At 43.2% G+C, this 24,436-nt stretch overlaps 1 protein-coding gene across 4 annotated transcripts in view; it reads right to left on the minus strand.

Annotated features, from left to right (window-relative positions):
• lrp4 (low density lipoprotein receptor-related protein 4) overlaps positions 1 to 24,436 on the minus strand; it is a 221,155-nt gene that overhangs the window by 36,994 nt on the left and 159,725 nt on the right. For all 4 annotated transcript variants that reach the window (XR_010456573.1, XM_064974743.1, XM_064974734.1 and 1 more), the window contains exons 7-16: positions 24,254 to 24,373; positions 24,026 to 24,151; positions 20,258 to 20,383; positions 20,000 to 20,134; positions 19,691 to 19,816; positions 18,737 to 18,967; positions 17,730 to 17,886; positions 11,371 to 11,588; positions 764 to 940; positions 431 to 556 (exon numbers count right to left, since the gene is read on the minus strand). Coding sequence is in view for 3 of the 4 variants with exons in the window: in XM_064974743.1 (XP_064830815.1) it covers positions 431 to 556; positions 764 to 940; positions 11,371 to 11,588; positions 17,730 to 17,886; positions 18,737 to 18,967; positions 19,691 to 19,816; positions 20,000 to 20,134; positions 20,258 to 20,383; positions 24,026 to 24,151; positions 24,254 to 24,373 (1,542 nt within the window). In the remaining variant the exon portion in view is untranslated. The remainder of the gene's footprint in view (positions 1 to 430; positions 557 to 763; positions 941 to 11,370; positions 11,589 to 17,729; positions 17,887 to 18,736; positions 18,968 to 19,690; positions 19,817 to 19,999; positions 20,135 to 20,257; positions 20,384 to 24,025; positions 24,152 to 24,253; positions 24,374 to 24,436) is intronic.

The raw sequence follows: 24,436 nt of genomic DNA on the forward strand, positions 1-24,436 counted from the left end.
AAACCAGTGTTTACATATGTGAAAACAGCTAGATATGAAGCTAGATAAGAAGAAAGTACCTAAAAAATAAAAATAAATGCTACTCTGTGACTTCACAGGGTAGGATTAAAAGTAAGAAAAACGAGCTTCTAGCAATGTTTTAACTTAATTTTTTATATAAAACGCAAAAATATGCCGTTTTCACATATGTAGACACTGGTATTGTGCTGGGGATAATGAAAATTAGGTTTAAAAGTGGTGGAGTTGCCTTTTAACATTAGCTAACTGGACTGAAAATGTACTTAGCAAACATTGAGTTTATATTTAGAATTAAGCAATGCATAAATGAACACAAACATATTTACAACTCTAAATAATCACATTGAAATGTCAACAAATATTCTAGCATTCTACCTAGAGTGTGTTCATGTAGGCAAGTAAGTATACTCACTCAGGGCACAGTTATGCTGGTCCACTTTCTTGAAGCCCGTGGGGCAGTCGCAGGTATAGGTCTTGTTGCCTGGGAGACAGAGATGGCTGCAGCCCCCGTTGTTGGTCCCACATCGGTTACGCCCACCTGGAGAAGAGGGGGAGAGGTTAGAAGCACTCTGTGAGTGAGTGTGCAGGTGTGTTACTGACTAACAGAGTGCACCTGTGGGTGGTGTGTGTGTGTGTTTGTATGTGTGTGTGAGTGCATATGTATGTGCACGAAGAAGCATGTGTGTGTATTAGATTGGATGTGCGTTCATGCATGCGTATCAGTGTGTGTTTGTGTCTGACTGACCTGCGGGCTGTCTCTGCGGGTGCAGTGTGTGTATATCCATTGGGAAGTGCAGCTTGTTTCTGATGATCTCCTGGTTCTTGCCTGTGAACTTGTTGGCACTGTTGATGCTTTTGGTGTGCCAGTCTGTCCAGTAAAGGCTATCCTCAAATACCGTGATGGCAAATGGATGGGGCAAGCCTGGATGGAGAGAGAGTTAGACAGAGAGAGAAAAACAGAGAGAGAAATAGACAAATATATGTATTTAAAGAAGCATATGTTGTCCTTATTACTGAAACACAAGAATAGCATTGGAACATTCTCATTGGCCCTTTAAAGGAATTAGACCAAGTGGTATAGAATGAGGAGGGGTTACATGATTTCAAACAAGAAGCACCCATTGGAGCAGCAACAAAATCAACACACAGCCACACACAAATCCCCAAACAGTTCCTCCACAAACTAAAACAAAACACCAAATAAAACCAATCTGGAGTAAATTAACAATTATCTTCAAAGCAAAATAGCACAAAGTTGGACAAGATCTGCTTCCTCACGCCATCAAATGAGGACGAGTTAATGTTGTTGTCTTTTCATTTGTGTCCCCTATTGTATTCAGCCTTAATCAGAGCTGGTTGGAGTTAGCCTGTTTCTTATTAGACACTCGCTAATGACATAAGCTTTGGGAGTTAAATGCTAGCTCTATAGATTTATTCTGAGAAGAAGTCCCTGTTTGACTACTTGAAGAAAGGAGGGAGGGATTGATCAAAGAAAGGAAGGAAGGGAACAATGATTTGGTCGTTTAAATAGGGCCACAGTCTTGGTGGAGAACATATGTGGAACACTTCCATACCATTGTCCCTCTATTCATTCATTAGCCCAGCTGAAGTGGCCCTATTGGCCAGATTGCCTACATTTTTGGTGAAGCACAGAACCTCAGAGAGTGCTGAATATGCTCAACTGATGGATGGAAAGAACATCGTTTTCACCTTGTTTATTTCTGTTGGTGGTGCAGTTTGTGGTGAGATTGCTGCCATAAAGGTCTTACACAGGTCTAGTATTTTATACCATGGTTTTACAGTGGGGTGTAAATGAAGAGGGGTGAAAGACCAAACCTGGGGAGAGAGGAGAAGATATTATCTAACTCTTAATGTAAACGAATACTCAGATACATACTTAAAGTATCATACCCCTCAGAAAAAAAACTAAATTACATTAGCTTCAGGGAAAGATTGGTATTCTCTCTCTCTCTCTCTCTCTCTCTCTCTCTCTCTCTCTCTCTCTCTCTCTCTCTCTCTCTCTCTCTCTCTCTCTCTCTCTCTCTCTCTCTCTCTCTCTCTCTCTCTCTCTCTCTCTCTCTCTCTCTCTCTCTCTCTCTCTCTCTCTCTCTCTCTCTCTCTCTCTCTCTCTCTCTCTCTCTCTCTGTCTCTCTGTCTCTCTGTCTCTCTGTCTCTCTGTCTCCAGGTGTGTGTAAGATGATACTTGGTGTGTGTGTACTGATGTTATCTTCAAGGAGACACATGGTTAGACATGAGTGTGAAGGGGAGTCCGAGTTGGGTTGACACTCTCCTCTCTCTTTCAAGGGCAGATAGCAGGAACACTGGTGGTATGTGGGTCTACTCTCTCTTTTCTGTCTCTGGTCTAAGGGATAGATGGGCCAGCAGCTGTAAGGCAACAGGGAATCTTCCATAGGGGTCTACCCACCCACATGTAACCTCTCCCTCTCTGTCCCCACTCTTCTCCTTATCTCCCTCACTCGCTCTATTGTGTCCTTCTCTCTCTCTCTCTCCCCTACCTACTTTTCACCCCCCTCCAAAAAAGCCCACATTTCTATCTCTCTCTGTCCCCACAACATCCCTCGCTATACCCCCTCTCCTATTGTCTCCTTTAGTGCCCACCCCCACCTCGCCCCCGAAGGTGCACAGGTGTGCTCAGAGGATAGGGTGTCACCCACATCACTCACTAGATACCATGACAAAGAACTGGCATGTCTCCAAATGTTCTCAAACGACCACACACACAGAGATGCGCACATGCACACACAAAAGGCATGCATGCATTCACACACACACACACACACACACACACACACACACACACACACACACACACACACACACACACACACACACACACACACACACACACACACACACACACACACACACACACACACACGCACACACACACAGGCATACACACACAGGCACACGTCCCATTTGTTCTGTCTGTTGTCTGAGCAAACAGAGGCCCTAGTGGATGTACAGGACCAATTACAGGTTTTTATCCCGAGAGCACACTTCAATAAAGGCTGCTCACACAGGGCTGGACGGGTACCCTCTACACCCCTGTCCTCCTCCTCCTATCACCCTCACGCACCCCTCCTCCTCTAATCAAACACTCACACAGGGCAGTGGGTAACCCTCCCTTTCCTCTCCTAAAAGACATTCCTTCTATTCTCCCCCCCCACTAATGCCACTTCTTCTTGTTTTTAGCTGATAGGAGTTAAACCAGTTTTTTGTTTGTTGCACCATTCTCAGTAAACTCTAGACACTGTCGAGCGTGAAATGCCCAGGAGGGCGTTTGTTTCTGAGATAACTGGATCCAGCGCGCCTTGCACCGAAGATCAAACCACGCTCAAAGTTGCTTTTGTCACTCATTTATCCTATTCTAGCATGTTAAATAATTAAGACAGACAAATGACTCAAGAGGGAGCCAGAGATCAAGATAGCCTAACCAGAAGAAAAAAACCTGTTCCCGACCCTCCTCCTTCAGCTACTGCTGGCCTTTGCAGATTCTGCCATTAAGCTCCTGAAGTTGCCGGTAATAGGCTACACCAGGGGTCGGTAACCTTTTCCATTTGGAGTGCCAAGTTATCTTACCATTTCGAACCGATCTGCGTGCCAGTTACGATTTTCAAATGCACATGTTCATGGAACAGTTTCATTTAATTTATAATAAAGTCTTCATATCTCAAAATCATTATCATGTGTTTGATCAAAATTCTAAAAGTAAATTCTATTGCCATTGCCAACTCTGTAAAAATATCCTACATGAAGCCAAAAAATAAAAACATTGCAGCCTGCAGGTAGAAAACATCCTGTATAAATCCCATATTGGCTATGCATTGTGTCAACTATCAACTTTGTCTGGACTGAAGCTTGCACTAAAAAACTATTCTGGGCCCTCCGAGTTTTCTGCGCCAGTGAGCTCCAGACAGACACAGCTGTAGGCTATTTGCGCAACGGATAAGTAATCAAATCAAATCACATTTGATTTGTCACATGCGCCGAATACAACAGGTGTTACCGAGTCAATGTGCGAAGGGTAGAGGTTAGTCGAGGTAATTTGTAAAGTGACTATGCATAGATAACAATCAGCGAGCAGCTGTGTAAATAGTCCGGGTGACCACTTGATTAACTGTTCAGCAATCTTATGGCTTGGGGGTAGAAGCTGTAGACAAGGAGCCTTGTGGTCCTAGACTTGGCACTCGGTACTGCTTGCTGTGTGGTAGCAGAGAGAATTGTCTATGACTTGGGTGACTGTAGTCTTTGACAATATTTTGGCCCTTTCTCTGACACCGCCTAGTATATAGGTCCTGGATGTCAAGAAGCTTGGCCCCAGTAATGTACTGGGCCGTATGCACTATCCTCTGTAGTGCCTTACGGTCAGATGCAGAGCAGTGGCCATACCAGGGAGTGATGCAACTGGTCAGGATGCTCTCGATGGTGCAGCTGTAAAAAAATTTGAGGATCTGGAGGCCCATGCCAAATCTTTTCAGTCTCTTGTTGTCGTTCCCTCTTCACAACTGTCTTGGTGTGTTTGGACCATGATAGTTTGTTGGTGATGTGAACACCAAGGAACTTGAAACTCTCAACCCTCTCCACGACAGCCCTGTTGATGTTAATGGTGGCCTGTTAAGACCTCTTTTTCTTATAGTCCACGATCAGCTCCTTTGTCTTGCTCACATTGAGGGAGTTGTTGTTTTCTCTTACCTCCACCCTATAGGCTGTCTCATCGTTGTCGGTGATCAGGCCTACCACTGTTGTGTCGTCAGCAAACTTAATGATGCTGTTGGAGTTGTGATTGGCCACACAGTCGTGGGTGAATAGGGAGTACAGGAGGGGACTAAGCACGCACCCCTGAGAGGCCCCAGTGTTGAGGATCAGCGTAGCAGATGTGTCGTTGCCTACCCTTACCACCTGTGTTGAGGCCCGTCAGGAAGTCCTGGATCCAGTTGCAGAGGGAGGTGCTTAGTCACAGGGGCCTTAGTTTAGAGATGAGCTTTGTGGACATTTCCACCGGATCAGAGCACAACATTTTTCCCCCTTTCACAACAAGTAGAGAATGGAGTGGTTATCGAAAGAGAGATTTAAATATTTTTTAAATGGGCTACATTGAGGAACTATTGTAATTCTCAATGGATCTAAAAACTGACTTTGTTTACTTGCTGTTTGAGGTGAAGAAAAAAAATACTTTGAGAAGATCCACAGTGGTGGTGAGTTAAGACAATCAGAAAAACGATCAGATCCCCAAATGGGCACATTTATAGGACTACATTTGAAGTCTAGTCTATGCATAATCCGGAGTGCGTCCTTACTCAACATTGACCGGAGCCTTACAAATAAAATGCAATGAATAAATTGACAACTCGGAAATTAAATAAACCAAAACTTGTTCCTCACAAGTGTAGCCTAGGTTTTGCAGTCCGCAAACAACGTGTCCACTCCGGCTATGAGAATGGTAAAAGTGGTAAAATATTGAATGCATTAACAGAATGCATTAACAGAAATGACCTTAACCAAAAAAACATTGTAGATTAGAAAGTATGGGAATTAACGGTAAATGTACTACTGGTGATACTGGTGTGCCATCATGATTAGCCCACTGAGACATGCGAAATTCAGACAGGTGACTCGTGTGCCATCAGAAATATATATATATATATATTTGCTACTGCTTGACTAAAAAATCTTGGTCGACAAAAAGCCTATCGACAGTCATGCCTGCATAAATCATTTGTATGGATGACCCCAGAGAGAATCTAACCTACAGTCATTGGCGTTGCTAACTAAGCCATACAGGACCAGGTTGTGACAACAAGCAAACATACCTATCTATCGCCTCTGTTTTTAGATGGACACTGAGGAGGACCTCCACTCCAGTCTCCCTTTGTTACGACCGCTTCAAGACTGTTTGATTCACCTCTGCAGAGCTGGAATTCTCTCTGCCCAGTTGGAATACCAAGTGGAATTGTGGCTGTGGTGAAGCTAATGGCTATTTTCCCAATCACGCCCTATTCCCTACATTGTCCACTACTTTTGACCAGATTCCAATGGGGGAATTAGGGTGCCCTATATAGGGAATATGGTGCCATTTGGGACAAAGCTCATGGCTCCCGCTCTCCCCATAAACAGTGGGTAGCTCAGCTTTGATTTCCAGATCGGGTGAGCCAGCAACGCTAGGCCCAATCAGCAGGCCGGGGGGAGGGTGATGTGTGTCGGGAGTGGTGATGATCCACCGAACACTGATCTGCACTTGTCATAATGTCTCCCACGGTCTTTCACACACAAGGTATGACAGAGGAGCACAAGTTTTCCTCATCTATATCATTGCTGTTTGACCTGTCTGATTGCTAATTTATTTTTGTATTTATTTATTTCCACCAAAGAAAACAAGTGATTGACAACAATACAGATTTTTTAAATGTTTTTTTAATAATGTGTGTGCAGGTGTGGTTGGAAGCCCAAGGGCTTATATGAAAACCATACCACAAAAAAAACTATATACAATACATAAGTAAAAAATAAATAAGGTTTGTTAAAACTATTTATAAATGTATAAATTAATTGATCAGTAATCATGAAAAAAAAATATATATATTTGTTTTGTTTAAATGTGTGTGTGTATGAGAGTGTGTGACAGTTAGGGTATATGGAGGAGATGACTAAGTAATTTGGTCCATCAGTCTTTACTTGAAGTTAGTTATTGAGGGATGATGAGGTTTTGGCAATGTGAAGATAAGAATCCCAGAGTATGGTACTTCTATATCTGATAAAGAATTGACTGTGAGGTGTGGCAGTGGGGAGGGTGAAGGTTATTGCAGTGTCTTGCATTATATAGATTGATTTCAGAATTAACCTGGAAGAATCCATTGAAGGCTTTAGGTAAACTGTCTGGGAGGTATGACTATTTGTAGAAAAAAGTGCATAATTGGTGTACATTAATGTTGTAAATAGACAAGATATAGAGTAAATTAACAAAGGTGCAGAGGAGTAATTTGTGTAGGTAGGAGCAATGTTCCCTCTAAGCTGCGTGCGTACGTGGGCGCAGAAGAAATATGAGCCTGCGCAGAGAAGCACGAGATTCAACTTCGCTCTACTGTGGGAATTGTTATCGAATCTTTGCAATATTAGCCACTTTCAATGTAATACACCGAAATAAAACGATCTTCGCAAGATTTCGTATACAAAACTAACTATACAAGAGATTTTCTTGTAGGCAGAGCGCATTGGAGTAGGATTCTACTGCATTGACAGGCAAGACTCAGGCCCATACTCTACACAGACCAGTGTGCCATAACCAATCAGAGCTGCAGTAGGCCTATATGCAAATAACCATACGTATAAAGATCTGTGCAATTCACTTTGAACTGGACTGTGTTTAGGCTACAGTATGAGTGGTCATGAGTAGATGCGCTTGTTTAGAGATCAGTGAGAGCTGCATGTAGCCACATGTTCACATTTGTTCATATTCTTTGCAAGTGAGTGAGTTATTACCCCAGTTATAGCTAATTTCTAGTCAACAATTTGGGAGTGGTTGCTTCCAACAAGAGCACAAAATGTGTGCATTTCTAGCCATCTAGTCAGGTAAAGAGTGTTGTATTTCGAGAAGGTCTTATAAGTACCCAATAGGCAGAATGTAGCATAATTTGTCTGATTCTTTGTAATAATGGTATGGGAATAATAATGAATTTTATTTTGTAGAGTGGTTTCTTCCATCAAACATTTTCAGTCCCCTTCTTGTCTGAAGGACAAGTGGATAAGCAGGTTAATGTCAAGCCCTGCATGTTTTTTTTCTCTCCAAAAGGCTCATGGAATGTAGGCATTGAACACAACACATTGGCTGCTACTGTAGGCTGAATGATAGAACAGCTATTTCCATGTTAAAATGTTATGGGGTGCATTTTTCTCCATTGTTCTTTAAGGTAGGCCATTCAGGTAGGCCTACATTATGATCAAATAGCCACAGTAGCCTACTTGACCACTTAAAACTGTAACTTAAAGTGGGTACAACCTCAGTGTTCACACTAAGCATGTGTAGGGCGTGGCACAACATTTTCACAACTTTCAAGTGTGCGCTCAGTGCCGAAACAAATTTGAGGGAACATTGGGTAGGAGGCATATGTACTTGCCCAGACAATATTACATAAATAAGATATGGGTAAATTCATATATTGTATAAAGTTAGGAAGCAAGCCTGAAGAACCAAATCACTAATCTTTCTGATGATACCAACAGATTTTATCACTTTGCATCGGACAAATTGAATATGATCTTTCCAGGATAACTTTCATCAATTAGAACTCAGAGGAATGTAGTGGATGTGACTGGTTCCATTTAATTCACACACATCTTTTTTTTACAAAATGTATTATTCTTACTAGTGAATACAATAAAGTTGGGATTTCTTTTTACATTTAAAGATCATTTGTTTATCTGGAACCATTCAGTAAATATGACATTATTAATTAGTGAGATAAAATTATTGTGTGATAAAATCAAATTGGTATAATCAGCAAAGAAAATGGGAAGTACAGTAGAAAACACAGCAGTAAGGTCATTGACATAGATTAGAAATAGCAGGTCTAATTATTCAACCATGTGGCACGCCACAGGATATCATGGCCCTGGTAGATGCAAAGCTCAATGCATAACCAAATTGTTCTCTAACATAAACTTAACCATATAGCCAATTACATGTATAATCATGAAAACCGTATTAATGCAATTTAGAAAGTAATATTTCATGATCAACCGTGTCAAACACTTTGGATACATTTAAAAAAATATGCCGAGAGCGTATTCATTGTTGTTCAGGGCTGTAAAGATTTTATCCACAATGATGACGATTTATGTTTTTTAGTTCAGTTATTATTCATAATTGTCAGTTACACGATTATATTATTATTGTGCCTGCCCTACTCCGCTATACTTTCTCTTTTCTGTACCAGCTGCTAAGGCCACTTTCTGTCACTATCAATTTCAAGCTTCTGACTCCAACCCAGGGAAACACTTCTCCAACCTCCATAACCCTCTTTGCAAACAACTTTGAAAACAAAAGGCTGACGACGTCCACTACTCATTCATGAGTCCAAGGATCCCACTCACACAGAACTACCTTAGGCCTTGACCTCTTTCTTGCCTCTCTCCAGACGAAATCCTGCGACTAATGATATCTGGCCGCCCAACAACCTACCCACTTGACCCAATCCCCTCTCCCTTCTCCAGACCATCTCTGGAGATATTTTCCCATTCACCACTTCCCTCATCAACTCATCCCTGACCACTGGCTGCTTCCCCTCTGACTTCAAAATGGCCAGTCGCTTCCCTCCTTAAAAAACCAACACTTGAGCACTGACTTCAAGCTACAGACCGGTATCCATTCTTTCTTTTGTTTCCAAAACACTTGAGCGTGCTGTCTCTGACCAACTCTTGTTATCTCTTTCAGAAGGATCTTCTTGACCCTAACCAGTCAGGTTTCAAAACGGCTTATTTAACTGAGATCACTCTCCTCTATGTCACAGAGGCTCTCTGCTATGCCAAAGCTGACTCTCTCTTCTCTGTTCAAATTTGCCTAGATCTATCTGCTGCCTTTGACACTGTGAACCATCAGATCCTCCTCTCCAACTTCTCAGGGTTGGGCGTCTCAGGCTCTGCACACTCCTGGATTGCATCCTACCTGGCAAGTCGCTCCTACCAAGTGGCGTGGAGAGGATATGTTTATGCACCAAGTGCTCTCACTTCTGGTTTCCCGCAGGGCTCAGCTCTAGACCCTCTCCTCTTTTCTCTATACACCAAGTCACTTGGCTTACTCATATCCTCACATCTCTCCTATCATTGTTATGCGGATGACAACTCAAAACTCTTCCCTTATCCCCCTTCTGACACCCAGGTGGCGACACGCATCTATGCGTGCCTGGCAGATATCTCAGCTTGGACGTTGGCCCACCACCTCAAACGCAACAAAACGGAGCTACTCTTCCTCCCGGTGAAGGCCTGTTTGCTCAAAGCCCTCTACATCACAGTTGACAACTCCACAATGTCCCCCTCCAAGAGTGCAAAGAACTTTGGCGTGACCCTAGACAACATCCTGTTGTTCTCTGCAAACGTCAAAGAAGTGACTTGCTCCTGCAGGTTCATGCTCTACAACATCCGTAGAGTACAACCTTTCCTCACACAGGAAGTGTCGCAGGTCCTAATCCAGGCACTTGTCATCTGTCTTCAGAGAACTGGCATTGTGGTGCCAGGACAACAACCTCTCCCTCAATGTGAGCAAGACAAAGAGCTGATCGTGGACTGCAGGAAAAGGCAGAACAGGCCCCCATTAACATCGACAGGGCTGTAGTGGAGAGGTTTGAGAGATTCAAGTTCCTTGGTGTCCATTTCACCAACAAACTATCATGGTATAAACACACCAAGACAGTCGTGAAGAGGGCAAGACAACAACCTTTCCCCCTCAGGAGACTGAAAAGTTTTGGCATGGGTCCCCAGATCCTCAAAAAGTTCTACAGCTGCACTATCAAGAGCATCCTCACCAGTTGGTATGGCAACTGCTCGGCACCTGACCGTAAGGTGCTACAGAGGGTAGTGCGTAAGGCCCAGTACATCACTGGGGCCAAGCTTCCTGCCATCCAGGACCTGTATACTAGGCGGTGTCAGAGGAAAGCCCATAAAATTGTCATATACTCCAGTCACCCAAGTCATAGACTGCTCTCTCTGCTACCGCACGGTAAGCGGTACCGGAGTGCCAAGTCTAGGACCAAAAGGCTCCATAACAACTTCTACCCCCAAGCCATAAGACGGATGAACAGCCATTTGTCTTTACATTGCTGCTACTTTCTGTTTATTATCTACGGATAGTCACTTTACACCTACCTATATGAACAAATTACCTCGACAAACCTGTACACCCGCACATTGACTCGGTACCTGTACACCCTGTACATAACACAATATTTTATTGTGTTACATTTTATTATTTTTTATTTTAGTTTATTTGGTAAATATTTTCTTAATTCTTTCTTGAACTGGTTACAGGGCTTGTAAGTAAGCATTTCACGGTAAGGTCTACACCTGTTTTATTCAGCGCATTTAAAAAAATAAAGTTTGATTGGATTTGTGAGAGTGTGTGTGTATAAATGGTGGGTAACAACCCAATTGCACATTAGATGATGCTTTGGCAGTATGGATGAGCCTAGTATGTTGATATTTATTGCTTACTGCATTTGTTTTTACTAAACAATTTATGATTAGTTCACAGTATACACTTTTATTAAGCTGTAGGCAAGAACAATTTTAAACATGGCCTGTGTGTATGTGTGTCTGTGTTTGGTTCCCTGGTGTCCTTACCTTGGCTGATGACGGCCTTACGGTTCCGTCCGTCAAGGTCAGCTCTTTCGATGACGTGATGCTTGGCATCCACCCAGTACATACGGTGCCCGGCGTAGTCGATGGTAAGCCCGTTGGGCCAGAACAAGTGGGTGTCGGCGATGACGCGGCGGTTGGAGCCGTCCATGTTGGCATACTCGATACGAGGAGTGTTACCCCAGTCCGTCCAGTAGATCTTACTGATGGGGTGGGAAGAAGTCAGGGAAACTTAGGGTTAGGTTGTCATTGTCCAACAAAAAGATAGGTCACACATCATAGGACAAACACCATTCAGACCTGGGATCAAATAGTACTTAAAAAAAAAAAAAAAAATAGCTGCTCTATATCAAGTTTTCCTGGCGCAATGGAACCAATGCAGTAAGTGCAAACCCCGCCCATCTGTCACCCCATGCAGGCTTATCAAACTACGTTCAACGTAATTTCCATGTGGAGTGGAAAAACATCAACAAATAGGGAACTGACAGTTCTCAGTGTAGCTAGCTAACATGCTAACCTTAGCGAGCTGTTTCACTAACCTTATGTTTTTTTACTACACCGTATTAAACTTCACCACAGATGGAAACAAGTATCTTTGATATCGCCATCTATTGTTATCTGCACATTTTTGACATCTTCCACAACAGACAATCATTTTTCTACATTGTAATGGACACAGTGTAACATTTGATGAGCAGGCTTCGGCAAAGGTACAGCAAAGCCAAGTCAGCCCGTGCTCATAGTTCTCACAGGGGAAGTTAAATGATAGGCTATAATGATTTTGCTCATGATGCACGTTGCATCGGACACGAAACACCAATACAAATATAACAACCGCACAACAAAATACAAAAACAAGTTCCTTGAATTTTCCTTCGTGGGTGCCTCTTCATTATAGGACAGACACTGGTGGTTTAGCTGCACCAATCAAAGCAGTGAAGCATGTTGTGAAGCTAGACTTTAGTGGTCAAATGCAATAATATCACCCAATTATACCATTTATAAAATGGTCATGTATATACACTGCTCAAGAAAATAAAGGGAACACAATGTAATTCCAAGTCAATCACACTTCTGTGAAATCAAACTGTCCACTTCGGAAGCAACACTGATTGACAATAAATTTCACATGCTGTTGTGCAAATGGAATAGACAACAGGTGGAAATTATAGGCAATTAGCAAGACACCCCCAATAAAGGAGTGGTTCTGCAGGTGGTGACCACAGACCACTTCTCAGTTCCTATGCTTCCTGGCTGATGTTTTGGTCACTTTTGAATGCTGGTGGTGCTTTCACTCTAGGAGTAGCATGAGACAGAGTCTACAACACACACAAGTGGCTCAGGTAGTGCAGCTCATCCAGGATGGCACATCAATGCGAGCTGTGGCAAGAAGGTTTGCTGTGTCTGTCAGCGTAGTGACCAGAGCATGGAGGCGCTACCAGGAGACAGTCCAGTACATCAGGAGACGTGGGGGAGGCCGTAGGAGGTCAACAACCCAGCAGCAGGACCGCTACCTCCGCCTTTGTGCAAGTAGGAGCACAGCCAGAGCCCTACAAAATGACCCCCAGCAGGCCACAAATTCGCATGTGTCTGCTCAAACGGTCAGAAACAGACTCCATTAGGGTGGTATGAGGGCCCGATGTCCACAGGTGGAGGTTGTGCTTACAGCCCAACACCGTGCAGGACATATGACATTTGCCAGAGAACACCAAGATTGGCAAATTCACCACTGGCGCCCACGTTGCACCACAGACTGTCCAGGAGTTGGCGGATGCTTTAGTCCAGGTCTGGGAGGAGATCCCTCAAGAGACCATCTGCCACCTCATCAGGAGCATGCCCAGGCATTGTAGGGAGGTCATACAGGCATGTGGAGGCCACACACACTACTGAGCCTCATTTTGACTTGTTTTAAGGACATTACATCAAAGTTGGATCAGCCTGTAGTGTGGTTTTCCACTTTAATTTTGAGTGTGACTCCAAATCCAGACCTCCATGGGTTGATAAATTTAATTTACATTGATCATTTTTTAGTGATTTGTTGTCAGCACATTCAACTATGTAAAGAAAAAAGTATTTAATAAGAATATTTCATTCATTCAGATCTAGGATGTGTTATTTTAGTGTTCCCTTTGTGGAGCGGTGTATATATACAGTACCAGTCAAAAGTTTGGACACACCTACTCATTCAATATTTTAATTATTTTTTAAAACTATTTTCTTATAATAATAAAGACATCAAAACTATGAAATGACATGGAATCATGAGATTTTAGATTCTTCAAAGTAGCCACCCTTTGCCTCGATGACAGTTTTGAACACTCTTGGCATCCTCTCAACCAGCTTCACCTGGAATGCTTTTCCAACAGTCTTGAAGATGTTCCCACATATGCTGAGCACTTGTTGGTTGCTTTTCCTACACTCTGCGGTCCAACTCATCCCAAACCATCTCCATTGGGTTGAGGTCGTGTGATTGTGGAGGCCAGGTGATCTGATGCAGCACTCAATCACTCTCCTTCTTGGTCAAATAGCCCTTACACAGCCTGGAATTGTGTTGGGTCATTGTCCTGTTGAAAAACAAATGATAGTCCCACTAAGCTCAAATGAGATGGGATGGTGTATCACTGCAGAATGCTGCGGTAGCCATACTGGTTAAGTGTGCCTTGAATTCTAAATAAATCACTGAGAGTGTGACCAGCAAAGCACCCCCACATCTCCTCCTCCATGCTTCGCTGTGGGAACCACACATGCAGATATCATCCATTCACCTACTCTGTGTCTCAAAAAGACAATGAGGTTGGACCCAAAAAATTCAAATTTGGACTCATCAGACCAAAGGACAGATTTCCACCGGTCTAATGTCCATTCCTCGTGTTTCTTGACCCAAGCAAGTCTCTTTTTCTTATTGTCATCCTTCAGTAGTGGTTTCTTTGCAGCAATTCGATCATGAAGGCCTGATTCACACAGTCTACTCCGAACAGTTGATGTTGAGATGTGTTTGTTACTTGAACTGTGTGAAGAAATTATTTGGGCTGCAATCTGTGGTGCAGTTAACTCTAAGGAACTTATCCTCTGCAGCACAGGTAACTCTGGGTCTTCCTTTCCTGTGGCGGTCCTCATGAGAGCCAGTTTCATCATAGTGCTTCAAGGTTTTTGCTAGAAGAAACTTTCAAGTTCTTGAAATGTTCCGCATTGAATGACCTTCATGTCTTAAAGTAATGACGGACTGTTGTTTCTCTGCTTATTTGAGCTGTTCTTGCCATAACATGGACTTGGTCTTTTACCAAATAAGGCTATCTTCTCTATACCACCCCTACGTTATCACAACACAACTGATGGACTCAAACACATTAAGAAGGAAAACAATTCCACAAATTAACTTTTATCAAGGCACAGCTGTTAATTGAAATGCATTCCAGGTGACTACCTCATGAAGCTGGTTGAGAGAATGCCAAGATTGTGCAAAGCTGTCAACAAGGCAAAGGGTGGCTGCTTTGAAGAATCTCAAATCTAAAATAGATTTCGATTTGTTCAACACTTTTTTGGTTACTACGTGACTCCATGTGTTATTTCATAGTTTTGATGTCTTCATTATTCAACAATGTAGAAAATAGCAAAAATAAAGAAAAACCCTGGAATGAGTAGGTGTGTCCAAACTTTTGACTGATACTGTATATATGCAGACTAGCAAATAAATAAGCGAAACATTTACAAAATAAGCAATGGATTATGTTAATTTTCTAGTAAAAAAGTTTGCACCGCCTAATTTAATTTTATCCATGGCTCAAGTGTAGGCTACAGTGAAAAGCTGTTTGGCTCAGTTGTGACTTCAAGAGGAAGAACCTTTCAGGTTTATTAGCACATCATATAATAGAGGAAACACAAGGCATCCCCCACAATATCATACTTTGTCGAAAATGATGACTTATTGACTTCAATTGTTGTGCAACAAGTTTATCACATTGCCATCAGTTTTGTCACCAAAGCCCCATACACTACCCACCATTGCGACCTGTACGCTCTCGTTGGTTGGCCAAACCCACTGGCTACAGGTTATCTACAAGTCTCTACTAGGTAAAGCCCCGCCTTATCTCAGCTCACTGGTCACCATAGCAGCACCCACTCGTAGCACACGCTCCAGCAGGTATATCTCACTGGTCACCCACAAAGCCAATTCCTCCGTTGGTCATCTTTCCTTCCAGTTCTCTGCTGCCCATGACTGGAACGAATTGCAAAAATCTCTGAAGCTGGAGACTCACATCTCCCTCACTAGCTTTAAGCACCAGCTGTCAGAGAAGCTTACAGATCACTGCGCCTGTACATAGCCCATCTGTAAACAGCCCATCTATCTACCTACCTCATCCCCATACTGGTATTTATTTATTTATTTTGCTCCTTTGCACCCCAGTATCTCTACCTGCACATTCATCTTCTGCCGATCTACCATTCCAGTGTTTAATTGCTATATTGTAATTACTTCGCCACCATGGCCTATTTATTTCCTTAACTTACCTCATTTGCACGCACTGTATATAGACTTTTTGTTTTCTTTTGTTCTACTGTATTATTGACTGTATGTTTTGTTTATTCCATGTGTAACTCTGTGTTGTTGTATGTGTCGAAATGCTACGCTTTATCTTGGCCAGGTCGCATTTGCAAATGAGAACTTGTTCTCAACTAGCCTACCTGGTTAAATAAAGGTGAAATAAATAAAATAAAAACATCATGGGTAAGCTTTTTGTTGAAAAAAAGTGCATTTCCACATGTGGTACTGTAAGGCTGAGATAAAAGTGAAATCTGCTCTTTAAAGTTAAATTTAAATAGTTGTTCCAGATATAAAGTGCCAGAGTCTAGCATCTAATCCCAAGATCAAGTTCCTGGTTTATTTTCCATCAACATGAAAACTCAAGGCTGCTACTGCAACCAGCAGAGCATTTCATAAGCAAGGAAACAAATTCAGACCTGCCAACCCTTAGCAGTTTCACTTTAGTGCTGCACCCCTAGCCCAGGAGCCCACGACAGCGCATGTGCAACACTCACACTGCTCAAATCATAGGCAAATGCACATTTTTTTTTAGCCTAATAATGATGTTGGCAGAAGACTGGCTCAGTAGGAATGGTAGGCTATAGACTGCTATGGGTACTTGGTAATTGGCTGCTCTTCAGTAGCTAACTAGAAATACACTTAAAGTTGCACTACGCATAAATCGCTCCACCATTTCCTGGTTGCTAAAATTCTAATAGTTCACCTAATTTCCATTTATGTGACAAAATAAGCTAGTATAGTGCAGAGAATCACTGTACCCTCTAAACCGCTGTGAAATATATTTTCCATAATCACAAATATTGTTGCTTCATCTGTTTGAAGCTGGTGTACATCACCGAAGGTAAAAGACGCAAAAACAAGACTTAAGTACGGGAAGCATAGAAGTAGCACACATAGAAAAGATATACCGCTTAGACTTGCCTTCAAGTAGAATGATAGATCTATAACGCACATCTCTATGTAAATTTGGTCAGGTCGCCCAAAAAGTTACATATTGCCACTTTAAATGTACAATCAGGGCTCTCCTTAGGCTTTTCTGACCAGGTCGTGCTGATGTAGGACTAAGTTTGAGTAGGAGAGAGGTCTGGAAGTTGTGAAGTTGAAGAAGGAAATTGGAGCATTTAGCTTCTTTTTTTTACCTGTAACTGCCATTTACTGAAACCTTAAATTATATTAAACAATGCAGCCAGCAAAGTAGTCTAGTGTGTGATCCTAAATTAAATTCAGGTGGTCTCAATGACTCTTTCAAATTTTTCTCGCTTAAATTTAAGGGGTAATGATCATTCTAATTCATAGGTATCTTAATGTGGAAACTCTAGTAGAAATGTAAACTGTCTTCTTCTTAATTTGTAGCTAACTACCTGTTTTGTATTGACACATTAGTTAATAAGCTATCTAAGAAATAATATTGGTTAAGTGCTTAACTAACACAATTTCGGAAAACGTATTTGGCAAACAGTCCGTTCTCAATTTACATCACACATCAGTGGTATCAACAGATGAGTGGAGAGCTGCCAACCAGCTGCAGGGAGGAAAATAGTACTACGACTACAGGGGGGCGGGGAAGGCCGGAGTGGAGAGCTAGAGATTTTTTCTCCTCGTCCGAGTCCTATGATTGGTTCAGCTCCAACTTCAGACGGTTGAGTTAAAAACCACAATGTGCTCAGAAGTCTATTTTGGTGTATTTTAGGGTAATTTTTTGTACCAGCATACTTTGACCTGATATTGCGTGTATGGTACACAAAATGCGTGCACGTTGGTAGGTAGGGATAGAGAAGAGAAAGAGAGAGATCCTACTTACCCCTCTATAGGGTGCAGTGCGATGGCTCGGGGTTTCTCCATGCTCTGCCATAGGAGGACCTTGCGGTGGGTTCCATCCAGATTGGCCACCTCAATACGGGACGTCCCTGAGTCAGTCCAGTATAGCTTGTCATGGATCCAGTCTATAGCCAGACCACCTAGAGGGAGAGACCAGGGTCATGTTCATTAGGTACCAAACAGAGGAAAATGGACTGAAACAGGAAGGGACTATCTTGACTTGTCCAATTAAAAACACAATTTTTTGTTTTCCATTGCAAAAGTTTTAAAACATGTTATGTTGCATGCCCTAATAAACACAACCCGGGAAGTCAACAGATGGTAATTTTAAAATGTGGCAAAATAATTTGGGTCAAAGTGTAGAAGCTAAATTCACATTTGGGATTAGAGGGTGGCAGGTAGCCTAGAGGTTAGAGCATTGGGCCAGTAACAGAAAGATTGGTAGTTCGAATTCCTGAGCCGACGAGGTGAAACATCTGTTGATCTGCCCTTGAGCAAGGCACTTAACCCTAATTGCTCCATTAACCCTAATTGCTCCAGGGTTGCCGTCAATAATAGCCGATTCCTGGCCGTGATCCCACTCTCTGAGGGTGTCTCAGGGGGAGTGGGATATGCAAAAAAATACATTTCCATTTCACACCACACACAAGTTACACAGAACAAATATAAGCCCCCCTCTACTTTACCTTTTTGTAATAGAAAATGCCATCCATTTGTCTTCATCAGCATGGCCAGATTGTTTTGACTCGTCATTTGTCCTAAACCTTGAATTATGACTATTGCAGTGCTGTACATTCTATGTTGATACATGTTCTGACTGTAGTAAAACCATGTGTGGTCGTAGTTATGGGCTTTCCTTTACATAATTGTGAGTGCACAAAATGTAGCATGAGCACTTGTGATCGTATCCATCCTGGTAGAAACCACCAGCTATGCATTCTACTGTGTGTGTTTTGACTAGAGTTAGACCATAAATGGTCATGTGCATACCTGGACTCTCTAAGCCAGTGGAAACCACTTCCTCCACATTGCTCCCGTTTAGGTTAGCCTTCATGATGCGATCGAGCGTGACATCAGACCAGAAGACCAGCTCCTGGTTGTGGTGGAAGTCCAGAGCGATGGCATTTTCCAGGTTGTTCAGCAGCAGAGTGTACTCTGACCGGTGGGGCAAAACCTGGCGGATGTCTATACGGTTCGCAAACAGCAGCACTGGCTCAGGACCTAATGGAGGGGTATAGAGAGGAGGGAGGGAAAGGAAAGAGGGAGGGTAGTGTCAAGAAAAATGAGGGGTTAAGAGAGTGAGAGAAAGAGAGAGAGAGAGAGAGAGGGTGTGGAGTGCAAGGGAGAGAGGAAAAGACAGGAAAAACTCAGCTCTTGCAGGAAACTCCAGCCATCACTTTCAATAAGACCCAACATTAATATTAGTCAGTCAGTCAAGTACATCCCCTGGGCACTGGAACCCAAGCAGAGATGCTTGACCGGGGTTCACCAGTGATACACACCAGATTTGAGGGGTGCTGTATTGGCAATGTAGTGGACCCTAGCTCCATATCCATATCTAAATCGATAACAGACCAGGCCTGTATTTTAAATGGCTCCCTATTGCTTTATAGTAAACTACTGTAAGATATAAGGTGGCATTTGGGATGCGACCAAGCACTTGCTTTTCTGACCTTAAACCATGAGCTAACCTCAGCCACAGTCCAACTCCCCCAAGCTAAGCAAGGGATACGGTTACAATTAAATGCAGATGAAACATGTTTGCATGTTTTAAACACAACTATGACGCATATGGGTCACCCGCTACCCAGGGCAGAGTAGGGAAAATTGTTTTAATTCAATGCAGGCAAAACATGTTTAGGTAAATAACTTCCCCAGGTGCCCACAATCCCTCCACATGTTGAAGCCAAAGGTCTTAAATTGAAAGATTGTGAGTGAACTCACCCAGCGCCTTGCAGCTGCGCTTGTCAGGCCTCAGCTCATAGCCCTGCACACACCAGCACTGGAACCCTCCCTCTGTATTGGTACAGCCCTGGCTGCAGTAGCCCTCCTCTGCACACTCATCCACATCTGGGAACGGTCCATATAGACAGGTGGGTGGGTGAGGGGTAAGAGAATATATGATGATGCGGCGTGTGTAAACACCTCAAATATATACATTTTCAATCAACTCATTATAAAATCCGCAGAGCTCATATACATTGAATTTTTTCAGTTTCTCATCGCAAGCACACACACGGGGTGTAGTCTCACCCTGGCAGGCCATGCCATCCTCCATCAGTTTGTAGCCAGTATGACAGGTACACTGTACCAGACCTCTGGCCATCTGACATTTCTGAGAACATCCTCCGTTATTCAGGTTACAGTTGCCATCGCTGGACCGCGGGCCTACACTCAAACACACACACTTGTTAGAGAGATGTTATGATGTGGAGCCTTACAGAAGTTCCCCAAACACACACAGCACACCCACCCCACACCCTTCCCCTTATACAGTCAGACATAACTCACGGCAGTCCTGGTGAGGATGTTCATCAGTCCCATCTCCACAGTCGCTGACCTCATTACAGACCTTCCTCTGGCCAATACAGCGGCCGTTACCACACAGAAACTGGTCTGGAGCACATGGAGGGGTGTCTGGTGGGGAGATAGATGGAGAAAGTTACAATGGCCTGGAGAAAAGCTGCGAAGAGCAATGAACAACATCTGAAAACTCCTTTGGATGTGTCTCAAATGGCACCCCTTGTGTCCTAGTCAAAAGAAGTGCACTATATAGGGAATAGGGTACCATTTGGGGATGTAGCCTCTGACTTTTGAAGGATAGACACAAAAGGACTGTGGGGTAATGGTAACTGTTCTTTAGATTGACTGAATCTAGACTCCACCCTGGGTGGGGTGATCATCCAAAATCAAATCAAATTTTATATGTCACATGCACCAAATACTACAAATCAAAGCAAATCGTATAAGTCACATGCACCGAATACAACAGGTGTAGACCTTACAGTGAAATGCTTACTTACGAGCCCCAAATCAATAATGCAGTTTAAAGAAATACAGATAAGAAAAATAAATAAAAGTAACTAGTAATTAAAGAGCAGCAGTAAAATAACAATAGCGAGACTATATACAGGGGGGTACTGGTACAGAGTAAATGTGCAGGGACACCGATTAGTTGAGGTAATATGTACATGAAGCTAGAGTTATTAAAGTGACTATACATAATGACAACAACAGAGGGTAACAGCGGTGTAAAAGGGAGAGGCAATGCAAATAGCCTGAAGAGCCATTTGATTAGGTGTTCAGGAGTCTTATGGCTTGTAGAAGCTGTTTAGAAGCTTCTTGGACATAGACTTGGCACTCCAGTACCGCTTTCCATGCGGTAGCAGAGAGAACCGTCTATGGCTAGGGAGGCTGGAGTCTGACAATTCTTAGGACATTCCTCTGACACCTCCTGGTATAGTGGTCCTAGATGACAGGAAGCTTGTCCTCAGTGATGTACTGGACCATTCGCACTATCCTCTATAGTGCCTTGACGCCGGAGGCAGAGCAGTTGAAATACCAGGCAGTGATGCAACCTTGGCAAGATGCTCTCGATGGTGCAAATGTAGAACCATTTGAGGATCTGAAGACACATGGAAAATCTTTTCAGTCTCCTGAGGGGGCATAGGTTTTGCCGTGCCCTCTTCACGACTCTCTTGGTGTGCTTGGACAATGTTAGTTTGTTGGTGATGTGGACACCAAGGAACTTGAAGCTCTCAACCTGCTCCGCTGCAGCCCTGTCGATGAGAATGGGGGTGTTCTCGGTCCTCCTTTTCCTGTAGTTCACAATCATCTCCTTTGTCTTGATCATGTTGAGGGAGAGGTTGTTGTCCTGGCACCACACGGCCAGGTCTCTGACCTCCCTCTGGCGGCCTCGTAGTTGTCGGTGATCAGGCATCGGCAAACTTAAAGGTGGTGTTGGAGTCGTGCCTGGCCGTGCAGTCATGAGTGAACAGGGAGTACAGGAGGGGACCGAGCACGCACCCCGGAGGGGCCCCTGTGTTGAGGATCAGCGTGGCAGATGTGTTGTCACCTACCCTTACCACTTGGGGTCGGCCCGCCAGGAAGTCCAGGATCCAGTTGCAGAGAGAGGTGTTTTGGCCCGGGGTCCTTAGCTTAGTGATGAGCTTTGAGGGCACTACGGTGTAGAATGCTGAGCTGTAGTCAATGAATAGCATTCTCACATAGGTGTTCCTTTTGTCCAGGTGGGAAAGGGCAGTGTGGAGTGCGATTGAGATTGAGTCATCTGTGGATCTGTTGGTGTGGTATGCGAATTGGAGTGGGTCTAGGGTATCCGGGATGATGGTGTTGATGTGAGCCATGACTAGCCTTTCAAAGCACTTCATGGCTACAGATGTTAGTGCTACAGGGCGGTAATCATTTAGGCAGGTTACCTTCGCTTCCTTGGGCACAGGGACTATTGTGGTCTGCATGAAACACGTAGGTATCTCCCCATTCAGGGAGAGGTTGAAAATGCCAGTGAAGACAATTGCCAGTTGGTCCACGCATGCTTTGAGTACACATCCTGGTAATTCGTCTGGCCCAGCGCCTTTGTGAATGTTGACCTGTTTAACTTCTTTGGGATAGGAGGCAGCATTTTTACTTTTGGATGAATAGCGTGCCCAGAGTGAACTGCCTCCTACTCAGTCCCAGATGCTAATATATGCATGTTATTATTAGTATTGGATAGAAAACACTCTGAAGTTTCTAAAACTGTTTGAATGATGTCTGTGACAGACAGAACTCATATGGCAGGCAAATACCTGAGAAAAAATCCAAACATGAAGTGGGGAAATCTGAGGTTTGTAGTTTTTGAACTCAGCCCTATTGAATACACAGTGGGATATGGGTCAAGATGCACTTCATAAGGCTTCCACTAGATGTCATCCATCTTTAGAAACTTGAATGAGGCTTCTACTGTGAAGTGGGACCAGATGAGAGGTCTTTGAGTCAGTGGTTTGGCAGAATGTTACAGCCTCATGATGCGCGGTCACGAGAGAGTTAGCTCTCGTTCCATAGCTTTTCTACCGACAATGGAATTCTCCCGGTTGGAACATTATTGAACTTTTATGATAAAAACATCCTAAAGATTGATTCTATACTTAGCTTGACAAGTTTCTTCGACCTGTAATATAACTTTTTGAACGTTTTGTCCGACTGGACAAAACAATATGTTTACCAAACGCCCTAACAAAAGAAGCTATTGGACATAAATGGACATAAATGATGGACATTACCGAACAAAACAAGCATTTATTGTGGAACTGTGATTCTTGGGATATATAGATAAGAATTCTCTTGGTAGATAGTGTGGTCTACAGCTTACCTCAGGCGAGCAACACCTCGAGGCTTCTTTAATATTAGACATTGCAACCCAGCTGTTATTGACAAATAGACACATACAGAGGAAAAGGCAGGTCGGGCTGCCTTCTGAGAATCTGTAGGCAAGCGAGAGAACTCACACTGCCATCCGTTCTACTGGCTAACGTGCAATCATTAGAAAATAAAATTGATAACCTACGATTAAGATTATCCTACCAATAGGACATTAAAAACTGTAATATCATATGTTTCACCTAGTCGTGGCTAAACGACTACACAGATATTATAGAGCTGGCGCGATTGTCCATGCACCGGCAGAACAGAGAAGAAGCTACGTCCAATGATTGCACGTTAGCCAGTAGAACGGATGGCAGTGTGAGTTCTCTCGCTCGCCTACGGACTCTCAGAAGGCAGCCCGACCTGCTTTTTCCTCTGTCTTTTCTTCACGCAAATGACTGGGCCTGTTCCCAGGTAAGCATTATCTCCTTCTCGTCGGATTCGTTAAAGGAAAAAGCTTATTCCAGTTTGAGGTGAGTAATTGCTGTTCTGATGTCCAGAAGTTATTTTGGGTCATAAGAGACAGTAGCAGCAACATTTTGTACAAAATAAGTTTAAAAATAAGTTACAAACAATGCAAAAAAAACTAACCAAATAGCACAGTTGGTTACGAGCATGTAAAACGTGTCAATATGCTTTCCCTCTGACAGTTTCCTCTCAAATTATGCTTTTCAGCATGGAGAGTTGTCCTGCAACTGTTATTATGGATAGTAAACTATAGGGTGCCTGTCTGAGGTGTAAGATTTAGCTCATAACCCACCGATAAGAACTAAGTCCATGGAGCTCTTTCTTTCTTTTCACACTTTTATTTAATTTTTACTGTCTAGATTAGATTGATGCCGATCTGCACACACGTACCAGTCTTCTCACAGTCATCTTCATCGCTGCCGTCAGAGCAGTCATCCTCTCCGTCACATCTCCATGACAACCTGACACAGCGTCCCGATGCACAGCGGAACTGATCCGCAGTACACATGGAGGTGGCTGGAGGGAGAGGACAGGTCGGTTAGACACACACACGTACACAATCTACATACATTATGTACAAAAACACATATATATACACACACACAAGCAGATACTTACTGCAGTTCTTCTCATCTGATTGGTCATCACAGTCAAACTCCCCGTCACACCTCCAGCCAGCGTTGATGCACATCCCACTGCTGCACATGAACTCCACAGAACGACAAGGCTGGTGGGAGGCTGCAGGACACACACAACCAATACCGTGAGATAAAATGAAAATGCTTTTGGAACTTTAATCAT

Source organism: Oncorhynchus masou, chromosome 1 (assembly GCF_036934945.1).
Source record: "Oncorhynchus masou masou isolate Uvic2021 chromosome 1, UVic_Omas_1.1, whole genome shotgun sequence".
Classification (NCBI taxonomy): domain Eukaryota; kingdom Metazoa; phylum Chordata; class Actinopteri; order Salmoniformes; family Salmonidae; genus Oncorhynchus; species Oncorhynchus masou.